Source organism: Schistocerca nitens, chromosome 4 (genome assembly GCF_023898315.1).
Source record: "Schistocerca nitens isolate TAMUIC-IGC-003100 chromosome 4, iqSchNite1.1, whole genome shotgun sequence".
Taxonomy (NCBI): Eukaryota; Metazoa; Arthropoda; class Insecta; order Orthoptera; family Acrididae; genus Schistocerca; species Schistocerca nitens.
The window spans coordinates 877,122,056-877,147,168 of NC_064617.1; the positions used below are offsets into that span (position 1 = coordinate 877,122,056).

The following is a 25,113-nucleotide window of genomic DNA, read 5'->3' on the forward strand; positions in this document are numbered from 1 at the left end:
TTTTAAGTCAGTTACCTGATTTCCGTTATTGTGGCTGAAGTGTTTATCTGTATTTGGAGTAACAGAGAAGAAAGAAGAAGAACAATATGATCGCGAAATAACGAGTTGTTTTGATAAATACAAGCGAAAAGCCGGGAGTAATGTTTATCTGTGTTAATGACCATGATATTTGCATCTGGAATTGTACCTCAGAAAAATGATTGTACTGTGCCGATTTTCGCTTATCGTGTACGACTGCATGTAAATTATAGCAAGACGCATGCTCCTGTGTTGTATGGTGAGAAGTCTGTACAGTTTGCTGTAACCGAATTCTTAAATACTGTGCGTTATGGCCAGTGCTGAAGGTTGCATAAAGAAACAAGCAGAGTTTATGGTGATCTGTCCAAAACATTTTATAGCTATACCTATAACCTGTGAATACTAATTAACACATGGAGATCAGTATTGGTTAAATACTTCAGGAAAACAAAATTCCGAACTGTTGACCTGTAAACTCCAACAGTTAGGCCAAAATCATTTCTAGTGAAAGCTCACATTGTATTTCACTATAGCCGCTTGCAGAAAAAAACCGGCGAAGCTCTCGTGGACGAACATTAAGTGAGAATTCGATGCGGTTGGACACGGTGGCAGAAAATTCTTTGACTGCAGCTGACCAGAACGTTATCCGCAGAAGACCTGCATTGGGACTCGTAAAATTTTTATATACATATTTTTAAAGCGCAAGAAACACGAAGACTTAATTTTATTTTCTTTGGATTCCAATATTTCACTAACATGTCGACTGATGCAGTATTATGTACCTCTACATGTACATGTAGTCGTTATTACAGTTCAGCCACGAAATTCTTGCACACAGTTATACAGAAATTGATCGTTACTGCTAAAATTAACATTCTGTACCCTTGTATGTGATCCTTTACTTAGGAATTGGGTGATGTCGTCACTAAGCCTGAGTATAGCGTAGGGTATCATACACTGAAGCGCCAAAGGAACTGGTATAGGCATCCGAGATATGTGAACAGGGAGAATGCGGCGCTGCGGTCGGCAGCTCCAATATAAGACAAGTCGTGTCTGGCACAGTTGTTAGACTGGTTACTGCTGGTACAATGGGAAGTTATCAAGATTTAAGTGAGTTTGGACGTGATGTTATACCGGGGGCACGAGTGATGGGGGACAGCATCTCCGAGGTAGCGATGAAGAGGGGATTTTTCCGTACGACCATTTCACTTGTGTAGCGTGAATATCAGGAAAATGGTAAAACATCAAATCTCCGACATCGCTCAAGCCGGAAAAAGATCCTACAGGAAAGGGACCAACGACGAGTGAAGAGAATCGTTCAACGTGACAGAAATGCAACCCTTTGGCAAATCGCTGCAGATTTCAATGCGGGACCATCAACAAGTGTCAGAGTGTTGACCATTCAACGAAACATTTATATGGGCTTTCGGAGCCGATGGCCCACTAGTGTACCCTTGATGACTGCACAACACAGAGATTTACGCTTCTTCTGGGTCTGTCAACACCGAGTTTGGACTGTTGTTAACTGGAAACATGTTGTCTGGTCGGACGAGTCTTTTTTCAAATTGTATCGATAGGAGTACGTGTACCCGTATGGAGACTACCTCATGAATCCGTGGTTGCTATATGTAACAGGGGATTGTTCAAGTTAGTGGAGGCTCTGTAATGGTGTGGGGCGTGTGCAGTTGGACTGATATGGGACCCCTGATACGTCTAGATACGACTGTGGCAGGTGACACGTATGTAAGCATCCATTCTGATCACCTGCATCCATCCAAGTCCATTGTGCATTCCGTCGGACTTGGGCAATTCCAGTAGGACAATGCGACACCCCACACGTCTAGAATTGCTACAGACTGGCTCCAGGAACACTCTTCTGAGTTTAAACACTTCCGCTGGCCACCAAATACCCACACATGAAGATTACTGAACACATCTAGGATGCCTTGCAACGTGCTGTTGAGAAGAGATCTCCATCCCGTCGTACTCTTACGGATTTATGGACAGGCCGTGCAGGATTGATGCTGTCAGTTACTTCCAGCACTAGTTCAGACATTAGTCGAGTCCATTCCACGTCGAGTTGCGGCACTTCTGAGTGCTCGCGGGGGCCCTACACGATATTAGGCAGCTATAGCAGTTTCTCTGGCTCTTCTGTGTATAATTCATTTGAGTAGAATTTCATCTATTTTCTGCAAAACATAAACTCTACGCTGCATGTCACTATAACGAAGATTAACATGGTGGGTACGTTTTTCTGGCAACAAGGTAGCTAGGGGTTTGCCCGAAGTGGAAATTATGTTATGTTAAGGTTTTGTGACATGAAAGGATGGGTTGAACGGAGTAGGTAGTCTCTTGAAATGATGTTATAAAATGAACACCGACGGAGATAATACGAGTGTAATGAGATGTGATGGAATTAAATCAATTGATGGATTTACTAGACTGGGAAATAATGGGACACTAAATATAGCGGACGAAGTTTGCTGCTGTTTTTTTTTTAGCACTATGGGACTTAATATCTGTGGTCATCAGTCCCCTAGAACTTAGAACTACTTAAACCTAACTAACCTAAGGACATCACACACATCCATGCCCGAGGCAGGATTCGAACCTGCGGCCGGAGCGGTCACGCGGTTCCAGACTGAAGCGCCGAGACCGCACGGCCACACCGGCCGGCTTGCTGTTTGGGTAGCAAAATAGCTGAAGTTGACTGGGGATATAAAGGACAGACTCGACAGAAGAAAACGTTGTTGTAAAACAGAAAATTGTTGTCATCGAATATAAATTGACTGGGAAGCCGTTTTTGGAAGTATTTGTTTGGAGTGCAAGCGTTATGTAGAAGAGAAATGTGGGACATAAACAGCAGGATAGGAGGAGAATGGCAGCTTTTGAAATATTGTTCTACAGAAGAATGGTGAACATTGTATGGTGTGGTCATTAGAGACAGAGCTACTGAAAACATACTTATCGTGTTGGGGAGGAAAGAAATTTATGGCAAAACTCGACTAAAAGAAGAGATGGTTTGATGGGACACAACCAGACATATCAAGAAGGAATAGTCAGTTTGGTAGTGGGGGCAAGTGTCGGGGCGGGGGATGTTAAATGTGGCAGAGGGGAACAAGGCTCTGAGCACAGATGCAGGCTGCAAAGATGAAGGGGCTCGTGCAGGAAGGACAAGTGTGGGGAGGCCAGCATGGGGCCTGGAATGTAGGCCACGACACAGGATAGCGTCGTGCAGAGGTCGCTCACTGTGATGGCAGAAGCTGTCGCCAACACACCGGTTGGCAAATATGTAGCACGAAGATCAGTAGTAGGTGCTGCATCGAGTGTGCCTATCACAAGAGAGGCCAAAGACACATCGACAAGCAACAAACCGCCAACGCCCTGTAGACAGCGCGTATTTAGGCCATCGCAACTGACTGGAGCCTCAGTGACTTGCTGACTCTTCCAGTTTGGCGTCTATCAGAATACTTGTGGAGCGCCTCAGTTCGCATCACAGGCTAAGACAGTACATAGCGACCGGATTAGTAACAATAACAAGATTACCTGTATTGTCTGCAAGAGGACTATTACTAATGAACTTCTGCTGCAGAACATCGACTCTATTCCAGTTGAGTGCATGTTCTCCAGTTCATGTGAATAAAGAACCGTGTTTATCGACGTGTGTATTTGTGCTATAGAAAGAGGATACCGGCCACCCGTAACAACATCTTCTCCCTTGCTCCCTTACGGTACAAGGCTCTACACTCACTCACCGGCAGAGAGGTCGAACCTGACTGTGGCGGGGCTGAAGGGCACGAGGGCGTCGGCGAGCAGCGTGTGGCCCGTAGGGCGCGGCCAGAGGGCGCCGTAGGGCCCGCAGGTGAGGCGGCACAGCTCGTGAGAGGGCCAGGGCGGCCGCAGCCGGTGGGCGCTCCGCTGGACCGCCGTCTCCTCCAGCTCCGCGTCCAGCCGTGGCTCTGGGGGAGCCTCGCTGCGCACGCACAGCCCCGAGTCGCACGTCCACTGCCACCTGCGAGGCAGAGCACCAGCCTCAGTCCTCCCGCCATCTGGAGTCCACTGTCTGCACACGACAACGGGTGTCCAGCGTCGATCCTCCTCCAACGAATCCCAAACTCACCATTCTCATCTGACGAGTCAGAAGCCCAGTCCACCGTGACAACTCCCTCTGACCCAATCCCTCAGCTGAAGTCCATCGTACTATCCCTGCAAAGCAACTCTCTTTTCCAACACCTTCGTCCACGTCCGGCATCCTCGTATCGGCCCAATCTGTCTTCCACGTCTATGTGACAGCCATCTATTTCCACAACCTTTCGCACTTCATCTTCAGCATCCTACACACAATGGTCCTCGTGACGTGTGAGACTTGTATCTTAAGACTATCCATTGAGTCTAGGTGGCTATAATGGGTGTGTAGTACGTAGTGTGGTGTCATGTTTGTGTTGTATGATAATGAGGGAAGGGAAAGGGTGAAACATAGTGCCAACACGCGGCCTACTTCCCTTGAACAGCCGATGGACAGCGCCATATGCCTCACTTGACAAGACACTAAGGAAAGCTTTTGAATTTAATCAGATGATTACAAAGCTTACAGCACCACTTCTCCTACCTTTGTCGACCAAATATTGGTGGCGAACATTCCTCTCTCCGCCAGAATTCGAACCGGCGTACATCCTTTTCTTTGTGTTTAGCACACAAAAATGTCTTTGTTATTTGGAACATTAAAAAGTTTCATTTCTTTCCACAGTAAGTAGCATTTCTTTCCTTTGTAGGTTAGAGCCGCTGAATCATCAGTACCAGCAGTTTGATTCTCGTCATTATCATCATCATCATCATCATCATCATCTTCCTCTTCTTGTATTTATGATGCGGTTATTATTTTTAGCATGTGGCTAAAGCTTTCCGTGTGTTTGGCATGTGTCGTGATTTTCCAGTGTTCGTTTTTAAGAAATAAAGCGAATTGGTAATGTGTTATATAAAGGGTGTTAGCGGTATAACTGTGGATATTGTGATCATTGGTATCTTAATATCTACCCACTTCAGTTCAAATGTTCGAATGTGCGTGAAATCTTATGGGACGTAACTGCTAAGGTCATCAGTCCCTAAGCTTACACACTACGTAACCCAAATTATCCTAAGGACAAACACACACACCCATGCCCGAGGGAGGACTCGAACCTCCGCCGGGACCAGCTGCACAGTCCCTGACTGCAGCGCCCAAGACCGCTCGGCTAATCCCGCGCGGCCTACCCACTTAAGCATCTTAATTGTATTTTATCTACGTCTAACAACCCTCCCACAAACATGTGACATAATTTACAACCTGATGTTTTTCGCACGGTCGTAATTGCATCGCTAGGCGGACTACACCTGTCAGTATAAACTATCCTTTTGCGTCCATGCGTCCACACTTCAACGCCCGAACTGTTGCCAAGGGCAAAATAAGCATTAACGGCTTACACTCGCCACATGTAATTGGAGGCACTAACCAACCTAAAAACGTACTGCTCCTAATAGCTATAATTATTAGTATCCAAATGAAGTAAATACTGATGTCATATTGTTCAGTGTACTGTCCGCAGTCACCAATAAAAATATCTTGCCTTATACCACTGACACCCACACGCTGTAGTACGTGCAAGGCAGCATTGTTCTCTGTTCTTGGGTATCAGATTCTTTCCGGTCATATATTATTACATCTACATTTGCATGCTTTGGGCAGTCGTTCACTGCCACTTTCCGAGAGAGGAAATTCCACATATCATCTGCATGTCCACAAGTAAATCTGTGGGTTAATATGTCGACATTTCTACATGTACTGCATTCGTCGGTCTGACTGACATCTATTTTGTGTTTTTCATTGGTCGGGAATTCATCATTGACGATGACGTACCATTTATATTTGGTGATCGTTGTGTGCGTTTCTCTGGATGAGGTTTCGACGGTATACCCACCGTAGTTTAACCATCACGCTATCACATCTTACTCTCCCAGCGCCTACGAAACAGCAGCTGTGTTAAGTCCCTCCCTGTCACTGTTCGTCCAATTCCTTCGCTTACCCATTCCATCCAACGAAGATTACAACCCTCTCTTCTGTCCAGTCACAACCCCACCCACCTTCTGACGTCAGCATCTCATCTAATCGATTTCTTTCCCGGTGTACATACCCATTGTCCTGAGCAAAACATATGCTTCAGCCCTATCCCCATCGAAATTTCTACTCCACAGTCGTCAGAAACCGTCAGAACGGCTTCCATATGTCATGAGACATCACACATGAACAATATGAAAACTTTCATCATCACAGCTTTTACGGCTGACAGGCACACGTGAGAGGCGAGGGTATCAGATAACAACAAAGGAAACACACACGCACAAACTTAGAGAGCGAAAGAGAGAGAGAGAGATGTGACACATGTAATGAGGAAACTTAAAGACCTGAAAATTAAAAAAGAAAGATGTTTTCATAAAAACTGTTAAGCGAGTCTCCGCAAATGAAGATAGATAAAACGTACTACATCCTATTTCGCACTACACGAGCCGTGACTGCACAGTTACAAACAGTACATGAGGGAAAATCAGTTGATACAGCACAATACTCTAAACTGCTAGGTGTCTATATTGATAAGAATCTGAACTAGAAGTCACAGAACGCAGGTGTTCTTAAACGTCTATGCTCTGTAACTTTTTCACTGCGTGCAATAGCATAATTGGCAATGAAAACGCCAAAAAGCTGACTAATTTTTCCTACTTTTCACTGACGTATGCCTTATGACATCATATTATGAGGAAAGTGTTCATTGAGGAGCAGACTGTTTGTTCTACAGATCCATGTAATGAGAATAATTTGTGGCGTCACACTACAACCTCTTGTAGACAACGCTTTAAACAGTTGACGTAACGATACTGGGTCAGAGAACATTTAGTTCCTCGCCAAGTTTGCTGCTAACAGCAGTCACAATTTGAAAACAACAGTTACACTCATAAACATAATACCAGATGGAGTAGTGAATTGTACTGTACGTCACTGAGTCGTAGTGTGGAACAGAAAAGAGACAGGTATTCAACCACAAAAACGCTGGACCATTTACCCACAGATGAGAGGAGTATAACACGCAACAACATTAATTTCAGATAAGAACCTTCTCGATAACTCCTCCTACTCATATAGAAGAATTTGTGAGGAAGAGGAGATTAGTGTTTAACATCCCGTCGACAACGAGTTCAGAGACGGAGCACAGGCTCGGATTAGGAAAGGATTGAGAAGGAAATCGGCCGTTCAAAAGACCCATCCCGGCATTTGCCTGAAACGATTTAGAGAAATCACGGAACACCTAAATCAGGAGGGCCACAGACCGGTTTGAACGGTCATCCTCCCGAATGCGAGTCCATTGTGCTAACCACAGAATTTGTGAATGTGCAATGTAAACTACATTATATGTACGTGTGTGTGTGTGTGTGTGTGTGTGTGTTTGTGTGTGTGTTTGTACGTGAGAAAGGGAGAGATTTCTTTCTTTCCTCAAAGGTGTTCAACAAACTACAAACTAAAAATAAATCTACAAATCGCGAAAAGAACAAGTTACAAAAATTTCATTAGCCAGTCTTACGAAGTATGTCATTAACTACACTACTGGCCATTAAAATTGCTACACCACGAAGATGACGTGCTACAGACGCGAAATTTAACCGACAGGAAGAAGATGCTGTGATATGCAAATGATTAGCTTTTCAGAACGTTCACACAAGGTTGGCGCCGGTGGCGACACCTACAACGTGCTGACACGAGGAAAGTTTCCAAACGATTCCTCATAGACAAACAGCAGTTGACCGGCGTTGCCTGCTGAAACGTTGCTGTGATGCCTCGTGTAAGGAGGAGAAATGCGTACCATCACGATTGCGGTTTATCGTATCGCGACATTGCTGCTCGCGTTGGTCGAGATCCAATGACTGTTAGCAGAATATGGAATTGGTCGGTTGAGGAGGGTAATACGGAACGCTGTGCTGGATCCCAACGGCCTCGTATCACTAGCAGTCCAGATGACAAGCATCTTATCTGCATGGCTGTAACGGATCGTGCAGCCACGTCTCGATCCCTGAGTCAACAGATGGGGACGTTTGCAAGACAATAACCATCTGCACGAACAGTTCGACGACGTTTGGAGCAGCATGGAGTAAGCTCGGAGACCATGGCTGCGGTTATCCTTGACGCTGCATCACAGACAGGAGCGCATGCAATGGTGTACTCGACGACGAACCTGGGTGCACGAATGTCAAAACGTCATTTTTTCGGATGAACCGAGGTTCTGTTTACAGCATCATGATGGTCGCATCCGTGTTTGGCGATGTCGCGGTGAACGCACACGTGTATTCGTCATCGCCATACTGGCGTATCACGCGGCGTGATGGTATGGGGTGCCATTGGTTATACGTCTCGGTCACCTCTTGTTCGCATTGACGGCACTTCGAACAGTGGACGTTACATTTCAGATGTGTTACGACCCGTGGCTCTACCCTTCATTCGATCCCTGCGCAACACTACATTTCAGCACGACCGCATGCTGCAGGTCCTGTACGGGCCTTTCTTGATACAGAAAATGTTCGACTGCTGCCCTGGACAGCACATTCTCCAGATCTCTCACCAATTGAAAACATCTGGTCAATGGTGGCCGGGCAACTGGCTCCTCAGAATACGCCAGTCACTACTCTTGATGGACTGTGGTATCGTGTTGAAGCTGCATGGGCAGCTGTACCTGTGCATGCCATCCAAGCTCTGGTTAACTCAATGCCCAGACGTATCAAGGCCGTTATTACGGCATGAGGTTGTTGTTCTGGGTACTGATTTCTCAGGATCTATGCAACTAAATTGCGTGAAAATGTAATCACATGTCAGTTCTAGTATAATATAATTGTCCAATGAATACCCGTTTATCATCTGCATTTCTTCTTGGTGTAGCTATTTTAATGGCCAATAGTCGTAGATTGGAGCATTTAACATTCCTATTAAGTAAATGCCAAGTCTGGGAGCTCACTGTGAAGCTACATAACTGGTAGTACTGTACTGCAATCAGGGCTCTGTACTTACAGATGTGGGTGAGACTTGTCTCTGACAAATACAATAAGTTTAAAGTAACTGAGGAGACGCCAGATACTCTCAAAGTAGCGGTTTTCTTTCTGATTTGCTTGATTAACTTCAGCTGCTTAAATGTGAACAGCATTAAACAATCTAGTGATTCCTTACTGTTGATACAGTACACATATTAAGTTTCTGCGTCTGTCTTTCTTATTATGTATATCTCGACTCGTTCCACAACCCTGAAAGTTCTGCTTCTTGATGGGATCTACGGAACACAATGAATGAATGAAAAAATGTGCTCCTACGAAGCTTCCAGAGTTTTCGTCGTTTTGTTACTGCCGGGAGAGCATAACGTCATGTCCGTTCTTAGCTGATAGTCCAGCGGCACATTAGTCACAAATATCCACAACGATATGAGAAGAACAGTAATATCTAGAGGTACAAGACTAGAAGAGAAAATGATGTGTAATATTCATTGATAAAACTTTCAGTGGATCAGAAAAAGAACAGAGTATATAGAGCCACAAAAATCTTTGATAATTTCTATAAAATAACTTAAAAAGTTTCACAGATAGCAAAGAATATTTTAAATCCAATCTGAAAATATTTCCTCGGGACAACTCCGTCCGTTATATACATAGATACTTATTTAAACGCTGGTAGAATATTTAGCACAGAAGAGAAATGTTTATCTGCTTCTTAAGTTTGACTTCAGTTGTAGAACAAATAGCGACAAAGAATTACACAATGAAGCGCCAAAGAAACGGGTATAAGCATGCGTATTCAAATACAGAGATATGTAAGCAGGCAGAATACGGCACTGCGGATGGCAACGCCTATATAAGTGTCTGGTGCAGTTGTTAAATCGGTTACGGCTGCTACAATGGCAGGTTATCAAGATTTAAGTGAGTTTGAACGTGGAGTTATAGTCGGCGCATGAGCGAGGGGGCACAGAATCTCCGAGGTAGCGATGAAGTGGGGATTTCCCCGTGCGACCATTACACGAGTGTACCGTGAATATCAGGAATCTGGTAAAACATGAAATCTCCGACATCGTTGCGGCCGGGAAAAGATCCTGCAAGAAACGGACAATGACGACTGAAGAGAATCGTTCAACACGACAGAAGTGCAACCCTTCCGCAAATTGCTGCAGATTTCAAAATCTGGGCCATCAACAAGTGTCAGCGTGCGAACCATTCAACGAAACATCATCGATATGGGCTTTCAGAGCCAAATGCCCATGTGAATACCCTCGATGACTGCACGACACAAACCCTTACGCCTCGCCTGGGCCCGTCAACACTGACATTGGACTGTTGATGACTGGAAACATGTTGCCTGGTCGGACGATTCTCGTTTCAAATTGTGTTGAGCGAATGGACGTGTACAGGTATGGAAACAACCTCATGAATCCATGGACCCTGCATGTCGACAGGTGACTGTTCAAGCTGGTGGTGGCTCTGTAATTGTGTGGGGCGTGTGCAGTTGGATTGATATGGGACCCCTGATCCGTTTAGACACGACTCTGACTGGTGACACGTACGTAAGCATCCTGACTGACCACCTGCATTCATTGATGTGCATTGTGCATTGCGACGGACTTGAATAATCCCAGCAGGACAATGCTACACCCCACACGTCCAGAATTGCTACAGAATTGCTACTTCCGCTGACCACCAAAAACCCCAGACATGAACATTACTGAACATATGTGGGGTGCCTTGCAACGTGCTCTTCAGAAGAGATCTCCACCCCCTCGTACTCTTACGGATTTATGGACAGACCTGCAGGATTCACGGTGTCAATTCCCTCCAACACTACTTTAGACATTAGCCGAGTCCATGCCACGTCGAGTTGCAGCACTTCTATGTGCACGATATTAGGCAGGTGTACCAGTTTCTTTGGATTTTCAGTATATGAGAGCATTCATTAAATGTGAGCTGCTATATAAATAGGCGGAGTGTAGTGTTACATATAAACAAATCACGTATATATACGTTGGAAACTAAGTCGTTTCACACCATTTTTATAAATGGCCTGTGTTACATGTTATAACTACCTAAGTGGGCATCTCATTTATTTTCTTTCAGTGTAGCATAGTGCGTGAACAACTCCAGAGTGCATGGCAAATACGTATATTAATGAAACGCGTGTTGATCGAAGAAAAGCGACCGCCTATATTCCTCTGTACTGCCTCTAATCCCTACTTCCTTGCTCTTCTGGTTACCGTGAGAGATATGCAGTGGGGGCAGCTCTACCCTCGCAGTCTTCTTCATTTTCCCCAACACAATTTGACAGTAAGTTCGCCATCCCTGATCCAATAATTCGCATGTAAGATGCGCGACCACTTATGTCGCTCCATCGTGCAGACCATACCGATCCGTTACCAACTCCTCGCTCGATGCCTCCGATGTCTTGTGATTGTCCTGCTACATAAGGCTCTAAAACACCGGAAGAGTACTCCAGAAACACGTGGCGCTGGCATAAATATGCCTTCACATTCCCACAATCACCGCAGTATTCTACCAAGGTGTTTTTACTATGAAACAGATTCCAGTAGTTTGCCCTGTGGGCCAAATGTTGCTTTTATCCACAAACAAGAAGACCTAACTTTCTATAGTATGATACCTCCCTGCTTTGAGCAAGGCAACTACAAATCGCTCCCCATAAATTATTTAACAAGGAAACTATAAAATTTTCATCTCGGAACTTTCCATCCAAACAGCCCAGTTGTTTATGAAATTATCCAGCAAATCAGACAGCTATATGGTTACCAAAATGGAGTGAAATTAATGTGGGTCGAAGGCTACAACGGCATCCGCGGAAACGAAAAGGCCGACCAACTGTCTAAGCAAGACACAGCTTCAGGAACGCCATGTCTTCCAAAGGTACGGCACACAGACTTCATCGAACAATTTAAAAGAACGATGCGAATGTGGTTGGACGAGGAATGGAGAAGAATAACCAAAGACTAGGGGAAACATAATAGAGCGATACACCATGTGATCCAGACAGTGCATTGGCGTATGAAGTAAATGGTGTAGAGAGTGTTTTATACAATTTTTGCAAGAATGAAATTGGACCACGGCCATCTTAAGAATACACCTGAATCGCCTGGGACTGATCGACAACCCTCTTCGTGGAAAATACAAGAGCCATATAGTATTACGATGTCCTGAAAAGAAACGCAGGATTGATGGAACACTAAATCAACTGAGTGCTGTGGGGTACAAAGGCCTCCACTAGATTGCCACTCTTTTGAGAACAACAAGTAGGTTCTACGAACTCATGTAGACAACTCCCTGGAACTCAAGAGTGTCGATCCAAATGATCAGCAACTTAAAATTCTAAATCCTTTGAGTACGGCATTCCCCCCCCCCCCCCACCCCCCCACCCCCCACCCCCCGGAAGAGATCAGCAACACGCAACCCTACACGGAAGCGTGAACTCGAAGGAAAACGAACCCCAGTTACCCACTATGTCAGAAGACAAATCGGACACACATAGTGTACATGCATAAGTCTTTTTAGCTCAGATTACTACGATTTTGTTGTAAATTAATTTAATTTGAATGTTGTGCATAGATTACCGTAGGGGAAGTGAAAGAGAAAGAGAGAGAGAGAGAGGGAGAGAGAGAGAGAGAGAAAGAGGGAGAGAGGGAAGAGAGAGAGTGATGCAGCGAGAGGTATTTACTTGTGTTCGCTATATCCCTTCCATCGAAAATTTCCTTCCTTCATACCTCGTCTGTGTTACCACAGATGACGTGTCACTGATCTCATTTGTACTAATATTTCAGTACACGCGAGGTGCCTAGTTGCTTCCAGCGCCCTGAGTGGAACGCGTAAATTCTAATTAACGTTCACCAACGTACAGTCTTCTATAGCTTTGTTTCCTGCGCAGAAAACAGCACGTCGGTCGTGAGTCCGCTATGTTGGAGTGTAATAACTGTTAGCGAGGAACTGGCATTGTGTAAGAAATAAAATTTTTGAAATGGTTTGTTTAAACAGGATGCTAATCGATTTTTATTAGCAGAATATTTGAAACTGCACAATTAGAGTCTCCTTTATGAATCACAAATAATTTCCATTCTTCACACTTTCATAGAAAAAAAACAAATAATGAACTGTGTATCTGCGTAATTATTATCAAACTGTTCTCAACTAATACCCAAATAATCAGAGATTGCTAATAAACTCTTAACTGGCATCGACCGCGGCAGAGACATGTCTGTCCTCCGAGACTGCCGAACCAGCTCTGACCTTACAGCCGAACCACTTCGCCCGCCATCCAAGTTAGGCGCAGACCGACGTGCTTCGTCTGCCTTTTCGTTTAGCGACTGTTTATTTTTCTGTTGATAGTTAACACTTTTGAAATAACGGAATGATAGCCTGCTATTGAGAGATGCTTTTATATGAAAGATAAGTAAATTCACTGTTTTGTTTTTCTAATATTAACAACAGAAGCCTAACGTTTTCCCTCGCTACTTCCGAACACAGCAGCCAGTCCCGGAGAAGGACCACAATTTAGGCGGCCTTTCTCACGATATACGTACCGAACAAACCATCTGTCAGCGGTACCTCACACCACATTACGTCATCTTCCCACTGTCGCCTTCTCAACTGCTCTAAGAAGAGCTTCTTATAGCTGAGTATGATGGCTGTAATGCCGGAATTGTTACAACCGTAGTGCTGACATAAAACTTTTGTAAAAATTATACATCTTTTGCTATGAAGGGATTTAGATGTTGTACATTGGTAATAGTCAAAACTGACAGTTGTTACTAACATGTATAAATTATGGCAGCCTGTATGGTCATGAAACCGAAAGCCAATAAATAAATAAATGAAGTGTTCCGGTCCCCAATACATGCTCAATCCCACGACCTCATGCAGCGAAGGACAGTCGCCAACATCTTCTACATCCCTGACCGCCTATCGCAACTCTTCTTAGCGTCAGCAGATATCACCAGCCGGATTCAGGGACTGCAAACAAACCCCAGTGTAACATCTATCGCTGTGATACAGCTGCTGCGATTTTGTGCCGCCTGAAAACACTGCACAGAGTCAGTGTCCTCCCGATTAAAGGATAAAAGACGCCTGGGAATCGGTGAAAGCAGCCTAGAGTGGTTTTCGAAACGCATGGGACAAACCCACAGAATTGTTGGGCAGATGCGAAAATCTGGAAGAAAGAAGATTCACTGACGAATAAATGCTTCCCTGTCACTGGCAGAATAATACTAGGTGGACCCGCATTCCAGCGATGAAGTGTCGCAGGTGGAAGTGCGGGAGGGGGGGGGGGGTGTTCCGGTAGTTCATTAACGAGTTATTCGGTTTCTGTTAAAAACGAACTTTACAAAAGTGAAACAATCTGTAATACGTCGCATTGCACAGCATTGTTTTACAGTTCTTGCACTGCATTGGGTGAACTCCTTTCAGAGTATGCAGACACAATAGCGCCTTTCTTAGCAATCATATACAACCGCTCACTTGACGAAAGGTATCTTCCTAAAGACCGGAAAGTAGCACAGGTCACACCAACATTCAAGAAAGGAAATAGGAGTAACACCCTTGAATTACAGACATATATCGCTGACCTAGATTTGCAGTAGGAGTTTGGAGCATATACTGTACTCGAACATTATGAATCACCTTAAAGAAAATCACTTACTGATACATAACCAACACGGATTCAGAAAATATCGTTCTTCTGCAACGCAGCTAGATCTTAATTCCCATGAAGTAATGAGTGCTGCCGACAAGGAATCTCAGATCGATTACATATTCCTAGATTTCCAGAAGGCTTTTGATGCCGTTCCACACAAGCAACTATTAATCAAATTGCGTGCATATGGAGTATCGTTTCAGTTGTGTGACTGGATTCGTGATGTCCTCTCAGAGAGGTCACAGTTCGTAGTGATAGACGGTAAATCATCGAGTAGAACAGAAGTGATATCTGGCGTTCCGCAAGGTAGTGTCATAGGCCCTCTGCTGTTCCTGATTTATATAAATGATCTAGGTGATAAGCTGAGCAGCCGCCTTAGATTGTTTGCAGATGGCGCTGTAATTTACCGTCTAGTAAAATCATCAGACTATCAATTCCAATTACAAAATGATGTAGAGATAATTTCTGTATGGTGCGAAAAGTGGCAATTGGCAGTAAACAAAGAAAAGTGCGAGTTCATCCACATGGGTACTAAAAAAATCCGATAAATTTTGGGTATACGATAAATTGCACAAATCTAAGGGCTGTCAATTCGACTAAATACCTAGGAATTACAATTACGAACAACTTAAATTGGAAAGACCACATAGATAATATTGTGGGCAAGGTGTGGGATCCTTACCAGGTAAGATTGACGGGGGACATCGAAAAAGAGCAAAGAAGAGCAGCTCGTTTCGTGTTATCGCGCAATAGGGGTGTCACTGATATGATACGCGAGTTGGGGTGGCAGGCACTGAAACAAAGGCGGTTTTCTATGCGGCGATATCTATTTACGAAATTTCAATCACCAATTTTCTCTTCCGAATGCAAAAATATTTTGTTGACACCCACCTACTTAGGAGACTGATCATCATAATAAAATAAGAGAAATCAGAGCTCGAACGGAAAGATCTGGGTGTTCCTTTATCCCACGCGCCATTCGAGAGTGGAATGGTAGAAAAGTAGTATGAAAATGGTTCGATGAACCCTCTGCCAGGCACTTAAGTGTGAATTGTATCGTAACCATGTAGATGTAGATGTAAATGTAGATACGAGGTGCTTGGCGTCCAAGTTTCATCAGTAAACCCATGCTTACTTCTCTGCAGAAGTGTTAATGTACAACTAACACTGCCAGGAACAAACCCGACACACAACCAAGCAGTGTTGGATGCAAGCCTGACGGCAAACAGTCAGGAGGGCATTAGTGTTGTCTACAGCGAGTTCCACGAGTGACTGGAACTAGTCTGTTCCCATAGAAGAGACACAGCACATGTCATCGACATTTGCTCAGTTCTGGCAGATATATTCAGTGGAACACAAACAAAAAAGGTTCAAATGGCTCTGAGCACTATGGGACTTAACATCCGAGGTCATCAGTGCCCTAGACTTAGAACTACTTAAAACTAACTAACCTAAGGACATCACATACATCCAAGCCCGAGGCAGGATTCGAACCTGCGGTCGTAGCGGTCGCGCGGTTCCAGACTGAAACGCCTAGAACCGCTCGGCCACAACGGGCGGCTCAGTGGAACATACACTGCTGGCCACCGTAAATGCAACACCCTGAAGGAAGCATCCGAATCAAGTGAAATTTACACCATGGGTTTGCAGCGATGAGATATGCAACTGATTAGAATTTCAGCGTAGACGCACATCACGCGCGCCTGTGGCGCCACCTCATAGCGCCATTTAAGGCTTGGCGATTTCGACGAGTGTACGATCGGCACGTGTGTTTACCTTGTGGTTGTTTCACAAGACGATCAGTTATGCCTCGTAGACAACAGCGAACATCTTTTGATCAAGTATCCGAGTTCGACAGAGGAAGGATAGTGGCTTACCGAGATTGTGGATTATCATACAGAGAAATCGCTAGTCGTGTTGGACTAAACCAAACAACTGTAATGCGGATATGTGACCGTTGGATGCAGGAGGGTACGACGGACCGACGTGGTCGATCGCATTCGCCTCGGTGCAGCACTGCACGTGCTGATAGGCAAATTGTGCGCATGGCAGTGACGGATCGCTCAGTGACATCCCGAACCATAGCACAGCACATTGCGTCTGTAACGCATCATGCAGTGTCTGCGCGTACCATTCGACGCCGTTTACAGCAGAGTGGTCTGTCCGCAAGACGTCCATTGCTTCGTCTACCATTGACGCAGAACCACAGACGTCTCCGTCGCCAATGGTGTGATGACAGACGGATGTGGACGGCAGAATGGAATGACGTCTTTACTGACGAGGCACGCTTCTGTCTGCAGCACCACGATGGTCGGATTCGAGTGTGGAGACACCGTGGAGAGAGGATGCTGGACAGCTGCATTATGGACCGCCACACTGGTCTTGCACCGGGTATTATGGTATGGGGCGGTATTGGATATTACTCTCGCACGCCTCTAGTACGCATTGCCGGTACTTTAAATAGCCGGCGCTACATATCCGAGGTGCTGGAGCCAGTTGTCCTTCCTTACCTTCAGGGCTCGGCCACAACCATATTTCAACAGGATAATGCGCGACCACACGTGACACGCATTGTCCAAAGGTTCTTCGTCAATAACCAGATTGAATTGCTTCCATGGCCGGCTCGCTCTCCGGATCTTTCGCCGATAGAAAACATGTGGTCCATGGTTGCTCAACGAGTGACCTAGATTACATCCCCAGCTGCCACACCAGATGATATTTGGCAACGTGTGGGAGCTGCTTGGGCTGCTGTACCCCAGGAACACATCCAACGTCTCTTTGACTCAATGCCGAGACGTGTGGCAGCGGTGATCTCCAACAATGGCGGCTACTCTGGCTACTGATTCTGGCAGGAACCACATGTCACAGACGTCTGTAAACGTAATCATTTGATACTTGGTCAACATGTTATCTGCAAAATAAATTTTGTTGTGCTACCTCTTGTCTTTCTTGATGTTGCATTTACGGTGGCCAGCAGTGTAGATACAGTGATAAATGGCGGTAGGAAATCACGCGAAATGCAATTATACTTGCGGTGATAGAAGTCCTGGGGTATCTGCCAACACCGTGTTCGACCTCCTTCCTTCCCGACGTAGTACAGCAGCTCGACGCGGCACGGACTCAACAAGTTGTTGGAAGTCCCCTGCAGAAATATTGAACCATGTTGCCTCTGTAGCCGTCCATAATTCCGAAAGTGTTTCCGGTGAAGCATTTTGAGCACAAACTGACCTCTGGATTGCGTCCCGCAAATGTTTGATGGGATTCATGACGGGTGATCTGGATGACCAAATCATTCGCTCCAACTGCCAAGAGAGTCCTTCAAACCAATCGCGAACAGTTGAGGCCTGGTGACATGGCGCATTGTCATCCATGAAAATTCCATCGTTCCTTGCAACACGAAGTACATGAATGACTAAAAATGGTCTCCAGGTAGCCGAATGTAACCGTTTTCAGTCAATGATCGGTTCAGCTGGACCAGAGGACCCAGCCCGTTCCATGTAAATATAGGCCACACTATTATGGAGACACCATCAGCTTGCACAGTGTCTTGTTGACAACTTGGATCCATAGCTTCGTGGGATCTGCGCCACACTCGAAACCTGCTATTAGCTATTACCAATGGAAATCGAGATTCATCTGACCAGGCCATAGTTTTCGAGTCGTCTGGGGGTCCAATCGACATGGTCACAAGCCCAGGAGAGCCACTGTAGGCGATATCGTGGTGCTAACAAAGGCACTCGCGTCGGTCGTCTGCTGCCACAGCCCATTAACGCCAAATATCGCCGCACTGTCCTCACAGAAACGTACGTCATACGTCCCACATTTATTACTGCGTTTATTTCATGTGGTGTTGCTTCGTTTTAAGCACCGACAACTCCCCGCAAATGGCGCTGCTCTCGGTCGGTAAGTCAAAGCCCGTCAGCCACCGCATTGTCCGTGGTGAGAGGTGATGCCTGCACTTTGATATTCACGGCACACTCTTGACACTGTGGATTTGGTAATATTGAATTCCCTAACGACTTCCGGAATGGAATGTTCCATACGTCTAGCTCCAACTACCACTCCGCGTTGGAAACTTTTTCACATGAATCATCTGAGTGCAAATAACAGGTCGGCCAATGCTCTACCGTTTTATACCTTGTGCACCCGATACTACCGCCATCTGTATACGTGCATATCGCAGTCCCATGACTTTTGTCACTTCAGTGTCATCTCTAACGGGCCTCCAGAGACCAACATATTTATCAGTAGAATTCATTTACACCTCTTATACTGTTTCTGGCGAAAAGGGCGGGAAAACGAGGAAGACCTTTTTCTCAGGAGGTACTAAGGAGGCGATCAGATCAGGTAAAAAGGTTTACTCACACGGTAAAGGTTCTTTCATTTCTTATCTCCAGATTCTTCTGTAGTTCAGTAACTGAGATGTCTCTATTCATCTTCCCCAACGGATGGCCTTAACGCTGTATTGAAGACACTCACAGACTCGGGGCCTACTGCCTCACATAATTACAACCTCAGTAAAGTGAACAAAATTACCTGTAAGCACACCGAAGAGAGGACTATCCCTTTTCACTGTGTCTACCAACTACAAGCTCGAGGAACGTTTGTAATGTCTATCAGCATACACAACTGCATTCAAGAGCCCATATGGAATAATTAATTCACAATTAACTTCCACCCACGTCAAATCTTCTGAGATGAAGTTGTTTAATTTCTTTGTTTATTTGAAAACGAAACTTAATAAGAGAGGCCGTGGTGGCCTGGCAGGTACAATGCTAGAATGGTTCAAATGGCTCTGAGCACTATGGGACTTAACATCTGTGGTCATCAGTTCCCTAGACTTAGAACTACTTAAACCTAACTAACCTAAGGACATCACACACATCCATGCCCGAGGCAGGATTCGAACCTGCGACTGCAGCAGCAGCGCGGTTCCAGACTGAAGCGCCTAGAGCTGCTCGGCCAACAGCGTCTGGCTACAATGCTAGACTCTGGCGCTGGAGGTTCTGGGTTTAACCCCGAGTAGAAGTGGGATTTTTGCTTGTTCCAATCCCTCCTGAATAGCCCCAGATCTACGCTGAAGGGGACCCCATTGCAGTCAGATTTTTGTAATTTTTTTTATACTTATGGTACGACAGGTTTAGAAATCAGATATTAATAAACCATAGCTCTTCAATGCAACTCTCAAAAATTCTCGAGGAGATCGACTTTGTTGTTTTCCGACCACGTACAGGATGCTCAAGCAACGCCAATTCTTCGACGAGCAGAATGGAGATATGGTAAAGTGCTCGCTGGCCTTGTGGGGAGGGAGGGAAGGGGCAGCGTGGGTTCGATTGCGGTTGGGGTTAAATTTTTAAGAAAAGGTGCATGTTTTACGACCATTTTTGTGAAGCGTAAAACACATCAAAATAAAAAATAATAATTTATAATTTTTTAAAATTTAAACAATCTTGATTGGCCATCTTTTATAAAAGATCGATAGTTAAGAATTTACATATGCATGAGAACTGGAGTTTTGTACGTAAAATGTAATTAGAAAAAAGAAGACATGTATTTTTCATAGAAATGACTTAAATATGCTTTAATAAGAATCCATCTGACGAATTTTGTATTTATATGACTTAGCTATTCGAGCTGGAACGGAGAAAAACGAAAACTGCAATCACTGAAACGAGACTACATCCAGCTATTATGAGTCCCGAGCGCTATCGACTTTTTTACGCGTCACGGAAATGCTCGCAGTAAATGTTCCTTTGTTTAGAAATTTGAATCTGCTCGTAATCGAACTTAGGCCTTTCACATGCCAGGTAGGCACTTGATCAGTTTTTTTCCTTCGGCACCCCTGATAGCCTTTCCATTCGCTCACCTTCAGTTGCCGTCTCGGACTGGCTTCTCTGCTTTCTATCTTGTTCGTTAAACATAATAATTCTCCTGGAAAATGGAAGAAGTAACTCACATAACTGTTTCATGTGATGTGACAGCATTTTTATTTTGTTATTTATTTAAATTAAATTTCTTCTTCATTATGAAATAAACGATAAGGAAAAGCATTCATTTTGTGAAACAGGAAAATGATAGTAATAATACATTAAAGTGCGTTTTGATGTTGTATATTACTTCATTCTTAAAATATAATGTTTCCTTCTTCTGAAATGCTTTGTTTCTCTCTATCTTCTAAAACCTAAATGTATGCTTCTTCATAAATGTAAAGAAATATAATATTTTGTCTACATCCAATCGCTTGTCGGCTATAAAAACTGAGGTTTTTGTTTCTTTTTCAGGTAAATTAAAGAAATGACTAAAGAAATTTCCGCTCCTTCATCGCTGCAGTTTTTTTACTGCTTGTGTGCTACTTCGAGATCGTAAAGTGTATTTAAAATACCGATATACAGAGGCTATTCGGAAAGTAAGAAACGATTGGTGGCGAAGTGAAAACCACAGTGAAAATCAAAACTGTTTTATTCGCAACAATTAGCTATGCCTTCCGGCTGCTTCTCTACATAGTCGCCGCTCCGGCTTAGACATCTGTCGTAACGTTGTAAAAAGTTTCCAATACCCTCGTCATAAAAGGCAGCGTCCTGTGTTTTCTGACAATTTTCTACATTGGATGGCAGCTCGTTTTCTGTGCCAAAACGTAGTTTTCACAGCCGGCGTTTCATTTGAGCGGTGATGAAAATCAGGAGAGCCAAGTCCAGGTTGTATGGAGGGTGATCAAACATTTCCCATCAAAAATTCTGCACTGGCGTCCTCATTATCCCTGCAGAGTGCGGGCGAGAAATGCAGAACGACATGCATGACAGGCACGTTATGCGGGCTGCGTGAAATCAGGCGAAGCCTCTCGGCAGGCACCCATAATTGGCGGGAGACACTAAAGCTCTAGGCATCTTTAAGTGACCACTGTGCGCTCAGAACTGCAGAATGCTATGTGACACTGTCTACAGGTGTACAGGGACACTGCCTAACTCATCTGTGCAAGGCTTCATCGGATTTTCACTGTCGTTTCCATTTTGCAATTGAGTGTCCCTTACTTTATGAAAACCCCTTGTATAAGGATAAAAAGCATTAATCTTAATTATAAATTAAACTGGGAGGATTTAGCAATCTGTACAGTGGTCTTAACATAGCGGATGCAGGGATACCATGGTTTTGTGTAGTTTGCAAAACTGTTTTGATAGTTTCGTTTCTTCTGCAGCTCATGGCGCAACGATGTCAGTCAAAAGTTAAATTCCGTTTAACACAGTGTGTTTGATGTTTTCGCATAGTGTACAAACTGACCTGATAGCCAGATCGCCACATTGTTTTTCTGGCTGAAGTATCACTTCTGATATGGTGTCACAACTTCTTTTATTTTCACATACTGAGGTGCCATCTGCAGTAGTGATACAAGTTTTTATTGAGTCCATTTCCTGATAGCGTGTGTATGTTGACATGTGAACTGGTGTATAAATGTATCCTCTTCACTATACTTATCACAATGTGGTGAAACCGCAAAACGGATAGATGATAACTTTGTGCGCACTGGTATCTTTTCACTGTTGACTTTGTACCATTCATTACTAATGTCTGACTTCAGCTGTTTATTGTGAATGTTCTTCCAGACCTCAGGCCAGCTGACATGAGAGTATTTAGTTTCCATTCTGCTAGGATCTGATCGTTTCTTGATATGGTGCTACCACTTCCTTGCGTTGTTTATTTTGTATTTCTGGGTTATGTAGCTGCTCTGAATTGTGACGGTTCTGAGAAAGCTGAGCTTTCATCGTATTTTGCCAATGTTAACGGACGCTACTCAGCTTTCTGGGTGAACTGCTTTTAAGAGTATACTTGTTAGGCTGCCAGGTCTGAATTTTGGTGCTTTAAGGACATTGTGTACTAATAATGCTGTGCATTTTGCGTTAGTATCGTATAAACACAATACCTCTTTCTTAAAAGGGTAAATTTAGTGTGCTGTATTTTACCTTGAAAATATTTCTACGGCATTCGAAACATCCAATCGCTGACAACAGACTTTTGGCTGTTGGCGCTGGTACTGCCAAAATGGACACTATGTAATGTATTGTGCATAAGGTCAACTCGTTCACTAGTTTTATTTGCTGCTCATTTAGACACGGATTGGAATGCAGCTGTATGTTGGCACTAACTTTGATCAACTTTTAATGGTACACCCTCCTCTAGAATTACTTTTCCTCAACAGTAGTTGTAGATACCAGTATTATTTTCCGGTTTTGGACAGATCAGTACTATCTCAGTTGCTTTTCTGAAAACTTTCATATAATTTTGTACGCGTTATGTTACATTTCAAGCTAAAATTTATAAAAAGGAATTACTTCATAAAATACTTTAGTTCCAATGTTGTAATCGAGTATTCGCTCTGAATGTTCAGTTAAAATTATTATTATTATTAATATTTTTAGAAACTTTTGAAATTACGTATTAATGGCACACTTAAAATTTCTACTATTAATTACTCAATCGTGTACTGGTTACTATTTTCATTTCTGGATTCCTTTATGAAATAATAATCGAAATTAATAGAAATTCATTTGTCAAGGAAAATTGCAAACCTTTTCCGTAGAGTGTGAGAGTCATAAGCATGCCTCTTATGCGATCGGACGTGTTTTTGTATTTTGTGCGAACAATGTAATTTCGACTTGTTAACGTGAAAAATCAAAAGACTGTATGATACACTAAAATGTGAAAAAATATATTTACGAAAAACAAAAATTCTGCAGCAACAATCATCAAATTTATTTGGATCAATTCAACTGTGAGGACCTAAAATGTGATATTTTCAGCGTCAACAATCAGACCCCTGGACAAGAAGAACTGGAGCTAACTCTACAGGACGAGCTAAGTAAGCTAGAAAGTCTATTGTAATCTTCGCTCCTCTCAAATCTTGATAAAAGATTAAAAAATGGAATTAGGAAGAATGAGGGGAGATTACAAACTACACAGAGCTACGCTGGTTCTTGAAAAATTAACGTACTGTAGCTTATTAAAGATGGTCGGAAAACTTCAAACTCTATTTTCTCGAGAATTTTTGAGAATCGCATCGAACTGCTTTGGGCCATTCATATTTCAGTCACTTTTGAAGTATTTACGTACGTCTGCTGTATCCAGCAGGGTGCAGATGCTCCATGCAGTACACCAGTGTCATTCGGGTTGCCGGCTGCTTTGGCATTAAACGACCCAGACTACGTACGACTAAAGCCCAAGTCCCTGTCCGGCCTACTGTGCATCCCTTGCCAGACGGGCGGAAACCGAGCTATGCTCGGTATAATTCCGCCTGCTGGGTATGTATGTGAGCTGCTGTACTGTGAGTCTACAGTGTTGTGACTGATAATTCGCAAGTCGCAACGCTGATAACCTCGACATTGAGGCCCGTAAGATCCTCCTCCTTCCAACAAGTTGCACGTATTTTTAACAGTTATTTTCTAAAAGAAGCAGCAACACTAGGATTGCATGGCTCAGTTGAAATAGCAAGCGAGTATACTAAAAATAACATTCCACAAAACTTTAAGCAACCGGAAGTAGTACAAGCATCCACCACTGAAATGAACGAGGTCACAAGAATTCTAAAAGAAAAGGCTCGTATGGTGTTGATGGAATTTCAGAGAGAATTCTGAAAATTTGGTCTAACTTAAAAAGTTATGTCCTTTGTGAAGTACGCAAACGATCTGTAGAACAAGAATTTTCTAGGCAGATTAAAATACCGCTTAGAAGAAAGGTGACAAGAAAGCTTTAAATAATTATGCTCCAGTTTCCTTACAAACGTCTTTTTCCAAAATATTCCAGAAAGTAATGGACAGAAGAGCAATCGTATTTTTAAGTAAAAACAATTCATTTAAAACATCACAGTTCGCATTCCAGACGGATTGCTCAATAGAAAATGCTATTCACATGATAAGCGACCAACTACACTCCTGGAAATGGAAAAAAGAACACATTGACACCGGTGTGTCAGACCCACCATACTTGCTCCGGACACTGCGAGAGGGCTGTACAAGCAATGATCACACGCACGGCACAGCGGACACACCAGGAACCGCGGTGTTGGCCGTCGAATGGCGCTAGCTGCGCAGCATTTGTGCACCGCCGCCGTCAGTGTCAGCCAGTTTGCCGTGGCATACGGACCTCCATCGCAGTCTTTAACACTGGTAGCATGCCGCGACAGCGTGGACGTGAACCGTATGTGCAGTTGACGGACTTTGAGCGAGGGCGTATAGTGGGCATGCGGGAGGCCGGGTGGACGTACCGCCGAATTGCTCAACACGTGGGGCGTGAGGTCTCCACAGTACATCGATGTTGTCGCCAGTGGTCGGCGGAAGGTGCACGTGCCCGTCGACCTGGGACCGGACCGCAGC

The 25,113-nt window shown here is 44.1% G+C and overlaps 1 protein-coding gene across 1 annotated transcript in view; it reads right to left on the minus strand.

Moving 5' to 3' along the window:
• The window catches only part of LOC126253379 (chitooligosaccharidolytic beta-N-acetylglucosaminidase-like), a 374,039-nt gene that overhangs the window by 118,286 nt on the left and 230,640 nt on the right, over positions 1–25,113 (minus strand). The window contains exon 3 of the mRNA XM_049954667.1: positions 3,774–4,030. Within this exon, the coding sequence (XP_049810624.1) occupies positions 3,774–4,030 (257 nt within the window). The remainder of the gene's footprint in view (positions 1–3,773; positions 4,031–25,113) is intronic.